The following is an 8,662-nucleotide window of genomic DNA, read 5'->3' on the forward strand; positions in this document are numbered from 1 at the left end:
TTGGGTGTTTCATTTTTAATTTTATGAAAGCTTCAAGTGCAGTTAATTATTTGTACGTGCATACAGACGATGGCGGTGTTGAAGCTCTTTATTTGCCATCAAACGGTTGACCACTGGCATGTGTGTATCCTGTTGCAAAATGCGGCGAAAAGTCCTACACGACGGTAATAATGTGATTAAGGTGTTTACATGTCTATACTGCACTTCAATAATGCGACTAAAATAGGAATACTCCACATGTCTTAATTCGATTAGTGTTTACTTTGATTATGACTTTAGCTGGATTAAGGTAATCAAAAATCTCTGTTTACATGGTAGATTCTTAATCGGAGTATTGTCTTAATCGTATTACAATCGGAGTATTGTTGTCCATGTAAACGTATTGACTGTTCTGGATCGGGGTTAATCACCATCGGCCCGTCAACCTCCCAGACACCACCGGACTGTGCTGGAGGGAGGCAATTATCCGGTGTCTGGAGAGCATCTACCTCCAATCAAGAACACAGCCAGACCCAGAGCCCAGCCCACCATCACCCCGCTGTGCGGAGCAAAAGCCTGAGCCCACCGATGACGGAGAGCCAGAGCCCGCGGCGACCGATGAGCCATCGCCAAAGAGAGCGACAGAGCTGAGGATCACCCAGGAGCGAGAGCACGTGACGTCAGACCAAGTGCGAGAGCTGGCTACAGAGCTCGCCACGAGGGAGAGCATCATGGACAGCGAGAGCGCGGAGGGGAGCTCCGCCCACTGCACCATGGCTGAGGGTGAGTTGAGCTCAGTGGTCTGTAATTGGGATATATATGCAGACATGCCCCTTCTTCTCCCACCTTCGTCTGAATTATCTTCCTGCCCTGAATTATCTGTTAGCCCTGAGTTATCTGTCTGCCCTGAACTGCCTATCTGCCCTGAACTATCTGCCTGTGGGACAACGACCACGGAGGTCGTCCCCCTGTCACGCCCTGTCACCTGTGTGTGTGGGCAGCGCATACCGGTTCTGAGCCCCCTTAGCATCCTGAACTCCAGCCCAGCCTCCCTCTTCCACCACCTCTGTACCAGTCCTCACCATCACCACCACTGTCTCCTGGCAGCCCCTCTGCTCACCCTCAGCCCACCATTTGTGCGTGGGATCGCCGTGGGTCTGCCAGTCTCCATCAGTGTCGTGTCTCCGCCTCCATCCTCTGAGTCCCGGACTCTGCCTCGGCCCTTCGACCCAGCGGCTCCACCATGGCTCGTAGCTCCCTCATTTCCACCGTGACCCGTAAGTCCACCAGCTCCGCCGGGCTCCCTCGTCCCTCCGGCACCGCCTTGGTCTGTTGTCGATCAGCCGCTGCCTCGGGACTCCAGTCCTCCGGCAACACCTCATCCTTCCATTCCTCCGGCTCTGTCAGGCTCCTCCTTCCCCACCTGCTCCACCGCCGTTGGTCAGCCCCCTGGAGCTGTCAGCCCTACCTCCACCATGGCTCCTCTCCTGTGGCCTGGGTCCCACCTGGCTCCTCCAAGTCCCTCCTGTCTCCTCCCTCCATCTGATCCGCCCTGGACTCTGTTCGTCTTCCTCCTCCCAGGTATCCGTCCTCCGGCCAAACCTCCACCTGTATTGTTTGCCTGCCTTCATGCCAGCCCTTTGCCATCCTCTGTCACCATCCCATATCCACTCTTTTGTCCTCCTACTAAGTCCCCCTCCGTCCCTCCCTTTGTTGTTTCTGCGGCGCAAGGTCGCACCTTCCGGGAGGAGGGCGAACTGTCACACCCCTGGACTGTTTGTTGTCAAGTCAAGTCAAGTCACCTTTATTTATATAGCGCTTTTAACAATACAGATTGTGTCAAAGCAACTGAACAGCATTAATTAGGGAAATAGTGTGTCAATAATGCAAAATGACAATAGTAAAACACTAATTTTTCAGTTAAAGACAGTTCATCATTGAATTCAGTGATGTCATCATCCAGCTCAGTTCAGTTTAAACAGTATCTTTGCAATCAAGTCAACGATATCGCTGGAAAAGAAGTGTCCCCAACTAAGCAAGCCAGAGGTGACAGCGGCAAGGAACCAAAACTCCATCGGTGACAGAATGGAAAAAAACCTTGGGAGAAACCAGGCTCAGTCGGGGGGCCAGTTCTCCTCTGACCAGACGAAACCAGCAGTTCAATTCCAGGCAGAAATTAGAAATTAAGTTTCTACAATATTTAGTGGTAGTTAATCAGTGGTGACTGTCAGTTAATGTACATATGGCAGAAATGTATGGAAAAATTGTTGTGTTTTCTTTCCTCATATGCTCTGTGTAACCTAGCTTCTGTCTCCCATTCATTATGTCATTTGGTTCAGGTGTGTCTACGTCATGGCCAAAAGTTTTGCCAGTGACATAAATTTTGTTTTGCAAAGTTTGCTGCTTCAGTATTTGTAGATTATTTTTCCACATGTTTCTATGGTATACTGAAAAACACTGATAAGCATCTTACACATCTCACGCACAGGAAGTTGTGCGCATGCTCGAAACAGTTGGACATAGTGGTGTATTAGAGGTAAAAAATGATATAAATACGGTTCGAACAACAAAATTACAGCGAGAATAAAAGTTAGGCCTGCTTTCTTTGAATGAACATTTGGGCGGCGTTATGCAAATCTTCCCACATAGCGACGTAGACATGTGGGGGCGTGTTAGAACGAGCCATTTTAGGTAGGTGTAGCTGACTCTTAACTTTTATAAAGAATATTTCTTTGGATTTGAGACTTTAGTCTTTGCAACTTTACAGATCTTCTTTATGCACCAAGAGCTTGTAACACTCCAAAGAGAAAGGAAAATTTTAAATCGCATCATATGACCCCTTTAAAAAGATTTGTTGTTATAATCTTCATCGTGCCTTCGTCTTCCTAACAGCAGTAGTGTGACAGTGACGTGACGTAGGACGCGCATTGCTACAGCAAAAAATATATTTGAAAAACAAAAATTGGCACATCCCAAAGCTCCAGACCCTCTTTTTTGTTTTCATAAAATAATTTAAGCATTACCTCTCACTGATTAAATTAATTTAAAATTATTTTCCTGTCTTTAATGACTTATAATTCTCAAAAAATATTACTATAAGATAACTATAATTAAATTGGAATTATGCCTAATGCTTTGCTGTAAACTGTCAGGCAAAAGGCTCGATTGGCTACTGTTCCTGTTGCTATACTAGCTCTTCAAGCCAGGATTGTCTGCTTCTCAGCATCTATTTTGCACACTTTGACTAACTAAGAATTAATGAATAAATAAATACGAAACGTATGTAAGTATTTATTTATGATTGTGACACGTACAGTATGTATAAATAATATACCTGCAGTTTTGGGGGTTTAGGCTGTCTATGTAGAACTTAGTAAAAGTTCAAATGATCACTCATGTAAATTTGCAAAGATAAACAAGATGAAAGTACCTTTGAGAACAAAGCCAGTATCTGTTATAATGCAAAACAAGTGGCTGTGGCATTATGCACTGATGCAACTGAACTCACTTCATTTACTAAAAGTAACACTGACATCATCATATGGTGTAGGTTGGTATATGTTTCAATAGCGGTCACTTCAAATAAAATTTACATTTTTTTAAAATATTTTGATAATTAAATCCTGGGCAAATGTGAGAGAAACTGTAAAACTGTTATAGTTGGAAAATAACTTTTACAAACTGACGCCTTACAATTGTGAATTTATTTTAATACTTTTTTTTTTTTTCATCTTGCATACAATGCACTTATGTAAAACGGAATGTTTGTATGATGCTGATGAGACAACTTCATAAACACTTCGTAATCATTATTAAGTAGGCCTATTAACAACAACCAATATTGCACATGCAGTTCCCCACAAAGTGTGTTTGTAGACTTTATGTATTTATGTGAAGTGTAACATGATTGACTTATATAACAAAATAATAATAGTAGCATTCATTAAAAAAAAAAACAGTTTAAATTTCAAAATGTTTTTGTTTATCTAACACAATAACAGAAATTACATATTTTAGTGTGCTTTAAATCCATATTTAAATTAATTAAAAATGACATGTTTGTAGAAATATTGTATGTTTTCGTAGATTCGCCTTGCTTTACGTTCATATCTGCACCTGTTTTGCTTTGGCTGCTGCTTTGTGAGGAACCTGGTAAATGTCTTCGCCATGTGGCATTGAGGGAACCTTTCTGATCTTTGCCTCGCTATCTTCTATGTTTTGACCACAGTATCGGACCACAGCATAATCAGTAGTAAGCGATGAGATGCCTCTGATGTTGTTTGACTCCGGATTGGTGTTTGTAAAGTTAATTGTTGAATAAAGTAGGGTTTCTGGGTGATATAGTGTGGGGGCTTCAGCTGATGACATCATAACTTTATTAGCATAAAAAGGCTCTCCCCTGTTGTCCACCGAATCAGCCTAGTAGATGAACAAAGATGGAGAATCATCAGTCGAGACCTTTTATACACAAGAAACTTGAAATGTGTCAGCGGTTGCAGAAACTAATTGTAAAAGCAGTCTGGTGTTTACAATTTTGACATATTTATGAATGAATAGCATGTGTGTTTGATATATTGTAACATACCCCATCAGTCTGAATCAGTCCAGCTTTATCTCCACTATGAGTCCTGAAGATACATCTATAGAAATAATTCATTATTTAAAAACATAAAACTGCTTGTACCTTATTTATCAGAAATTGTTATTGCTCAGGGGTTTCTCTTTCATAGCTCAGGAGACTTTAAATATAGTGAAACATAAGGAATATGCAGTAGGCGAAATATAACTCCAACAAATATCGGAGTCTCAGATGTTCCTTCCACAATTCCTTAGGTGAAATAAAAACAGAAACACAATTGTTGACATAAAGTTAGTCCATACAGCTATGAGATGAATGTAGATGACCCAGATAATTTGATCTTGGAAGTATTTGGAAGCAGTTTACAAAATGTTTATATTGAAAATCTCTTAACGTTTAGTTGCAGAAAAAAAAAATCATCAAATCTGGCACTACTGTAATTTGAGACATTGTTGAGATCTCCTCTGAAACTCTAGTAGACATATACAAGAATATAAGGGTGTTTTCTGGGAAATGGAGATGATTGGAAAACCAGGAGAGTTCAGCAATAGTCTCTGTTTGCTTTACATTTAACTCATTACTGTCTATTATAGAGACCTCCTTTGTGATTTTTCTTTCTTATAGTTTTTACATTAGGCAATCACACTGTCTACTTACTTGTACAGCAGTGTTGTGACCCATAAGATTGCCATAAACGAAGTTCCAGCTGCGACTCCAACCAGGAGGGAGTAAATGTTAAACCCTATTAAATAAATAAGTGACAGTTCATGGAAACTTTCTTTATTCTAGAGAGCAACTGTTCTGATATTAATGAAAATTGAACCATACATATCTGAATAATTGTTGTCTATTCAATAAAAAATCAGCAGGCTAGTTGATTCATTGCCATATCAACAACTAAAATAGATTAACTGTTCAATTTAAATTTACATGGAGCTTTGTGAGTGATGAAAACTAGATGAAACAGTTGTTCATCAGTGCCATGAGTGTTGTTGCTGACACACTGCAGATTGGATGTGTGTGTGAGAGACTGATGAAGAGTGATGGAGCTCTTCAAGCCTGTGCTGCTCAATCGCTCTTCACTGATGAACGTGTTTGAAGAGTTAGTGACAGGACGTCCAGACAGATGCCACTCCAGTTCAGGAGAGGGATTCCCATCAGCCTCACAGAAACACACAGTTACATCAGTCCTGGCACAGCTGGAGGAAGTGGAAATCTGAGGAGCATCTATTAGAGAGAAAGATCGAGAATGGTCTGTACAGCACAACTGGAAATATTTTTTAGTAACTTTTTATGCAGTTTACATTGTTTACAATCACTTGGTTGAAAGATTTTCTCTGTTCCTTTAATACTCACACTGAATGTCCAGCATCACTGAAGAGTTTTGGGTGCCATGTTGGTTCTGAGCTGTACAGTGGTACCAGCCTCTGTGTTTCAGGTCGATCCTATCGAAGGTAAGAGTGTCTCCAGTCTGCAGCTGCTCCATCTGTCCTTCACTCTCTCTGGACCAGGTGTAGTTCAGCACTGCTGGATTTGCATCACTGCTGCAGGTCAGAGTCACTGAACGGCCCTCCAACACAGAGCTGGAGGGAAGCACAGACACTGATGTGTTTTTAGGCGAATCTGAAGGGAAAAAATGGGTCTCACAATAAAAATCACAATAATATGATTGATATCAATAAAAATCACAATAATATGAAAACTAAAAAGCATCTCGAAGCCTCACTTACACCGAACATGTAATGTGATGTTGTCCTGTGCTGTTTTGGTCTCGTCCTGTAGCTGGTAGGTTATAGTGCAGGTGAAAGTGACTCTGGGCTGACGGTGAGTAGCAGTGAAGTTCAGATCAGAGATGAGCTCCTCTAGTCTGCTGCTCTCACTGAGGGGGATTCTGGGAGTGGAGCTCCATGTGAGAGTTGGTGGAGGAGAGGAGCAGAGAGTCTCAGCAGAGCAGCGCAGACTCACAGAGCTCCCCTCCAACACCTCCTCCTGATCCTGCACCTCCTTCTGCTCCACGTACAGCTGCACTGTGGGTTTGGGGGGAGAGTCTGAAAAACACACAGATTAATCTTTTATAAATATGACATATATGATTCAAAGGTCTGTACTGTCAAATAAAATGGACAAAATTATGCAGAATGATTAAATTTAGTAGGACACTGTCATTCTTTCAAGAATATAATTAATCTGGTCACACTTTATTTTAAGGTCCAATTCTCGCCATTAACTATGACTTTTGCCTCAATAAACTCCTAATTTGCTGCTTATTAATAGTTAGTAAGGTAACTGTTAAGTTTAGGTATTGGGTAGGATTAGGGATGTAGAATATGGTCATGCAGAACATGTGCTTTATAAGCACTAATAAACAGCCAATATGTTAATAATAGGCATGCAAAGCAACTAGTTACTAGTTAATAGTGAGATTTGGAGCCTATACTAAAGTGTTACCATAAATCTGAAAGGCATACATATACATTATGTTGTTCTGTCATTTCATCATTTCAGATAATGATGGTGCACAGATTTTATTGTACTGTACTAGATCACAATGTTTCATAATCCAGTCATAAAGTCACTTACCGATCACAACTATTGAAACAACGGTTTTATCATAGCTCCATTTCAGTCCACCATTACCCTCAATCCTGAAGTAAAAATTACCATTATGATTTGAAGTAATATTGTAAAAAATAGTGGTGCAGTTCTTCTCATGTAGTTTTCCAGTTATTTTCCCATTAAAGTGATCAGGTTTGGGATCTGTGGAGTGAAACACTAGAAGGTCATTCGTCGTATCTCTATCTTTGAACCATAGTCCTGTAGCTCTCTCAGTGAGGTCTTTGTCATATTGTTCCTGAATCTCAAATGTGCACTTTATGACCACACAGGATCCACTGAGAGCTTCGATCGTCTGTGGCAGACTGATGCTAAAATCTCTACAGCAAACACCTAATAACACACACAACAGAAACATGTTAAACATACGAAGAAATGTACAACCACAAAACGTTAAAAAGAATATACTTATTTACTTAAATATGCTTCATTTATAATGAAATTAAACTCATTAACTGTTATACTGTAGTTAATTCATTAACAATAAAAGTTCAGCTTATGTGAGCATGTTTGATTGGCTTGTTATTCACGTTTTTTTTTATCATTCAGGAAAAGTCTAAGTCATTATGATTGACATATGTGCTTTGTACTTTTGTCTGCATTAAATTATAAATAAGAAGTATTCTTTTTTCCTTGTAAATGTAACTGAGTAATAGTACATGTATTCTGTTTTAACAGAACATAGGTGAAGTACAGATTCCCCAAAATAATACTTTAGCATATTAGTATAGACTATAACTCAAATACTTTTCACCTTTGCAATTAAACCATTTAGACCTAGTTATATACAACATACTAAACACATTGGTTTTATAAAACACATTCAGGATAAATATTATAGTTGTTTACTTCATCTTACAAATAAGGAAGCAACAAACATTGTGGAAGTTAAAGGAGAGATACACACACCTTGTAAGAGAAAGACAAAAATGCTGATTTTCTCAGCTACGCTCATCTTGCTATTAAAAGATGGTCAGACCTAAGTAGAGATGATATATACAATCACATTACAAAAATGATACAAACATGAACAACATACAAACACACTCAACACTGTTGTTCTGGAATGATTTTAGGCAAACAAATAGTATTCTCATAATCATAAATCATCTGAAACAAACCATCTGTACACCCAGGAAGAAAAAGGTACAAAGCTGTCACTGGGGTGGTACCCTAAGGTACAAAACCTGAAAGGTACATCTTTGTACCTCATTTACCTCTACATATTAGTACCTTATTAGTACTTTAATAGTACATATTAGTACCTAAAGTGCACTATTAGCACCTTTTGAAAGGGTTCTGCCCCAGTGACAGTTTCTTTTTTATATATACGTATATTATAACTTCTGTACTTTATATACTTTTTTTTTTTTTTTTTTTTTTTAAAAAGAAGAATAAAATTACAAAAAAAAAAAAAAAAAAAAAAAAAAAAAAAAAAAAAAAAAAAAAAAAAAAAAAAAAAAAAAAAAAAAAAAAAAAAAAAAAAAAAAA

At 39.3% G+C, this 8,662-nt stretch overlaps 1 protein-coding gene across 1 annotated transcript in view; it reads right to left on the reverse strand.

The window, feature by feature from the left end:
• Positions 1 to 4,003: 4,003 nt before the first annotated feature.
• Positions 4,004 to 8,662, reverse strand: part of LOC107589077 (myelin-associated glycoprotein-like) — a 7,705-nt gene continuing 3,046 nt past the window's right edge. The window contains exons 2-8 of the mRNA XM_016277408.1: positions 7,139 to 7,491; positions 6,289 to 6,606; positions 5,915 to 6,181; positions 5,489 to 5,785; positions 5,216 to 5,300; positions 4,565 to 4,619; positions 4,004 to 4,398 (exon numbers count right to left, since the gene is read on the reverse strand). Coding sequence (XP_016132894.1) covers positions 4,084 to 4,398; positions 4,565 to 4,619; positions 5,216 to 5,300; positions 5,489 to 5,785; positions 5,915 to 6,181; positions 6,289 to 6,606; positions 7,139 to 7,491 — 1,690 coding nt within the window. The 3' untranslated portion in view covers positions 4,004 to 4,083. The remainder of the gene's footprint in view (positions 4,399 to 4,564; positions 4,620 to 5,215; positions 5,301 to 5,488; positions 5,786 to 5,914; positions 6,182 to 6,288; positions 6,607 to 7,138; positions 7,492 to 8,662) is intronic.

This window comes from Sinocyclocheilus grahami, unplaced genomic scaffold (genome assembly GCF_001515645.1).
Source record: "Sinocyclocheilus grahami isolate Dianchi unplaced genomic scaffold, SAMN03320097.WGS_v1.1 scaffold111.1, whole genome shotgun sequence".
In the NCBI taxonomy this organism is placed as follows: Eukaryota; Metazoa; Chordata; class Actinopteri; order Cypriniformes; family Cyprinidae; genus Sinocyclocheilus; species Sinocyclocheilus grahami.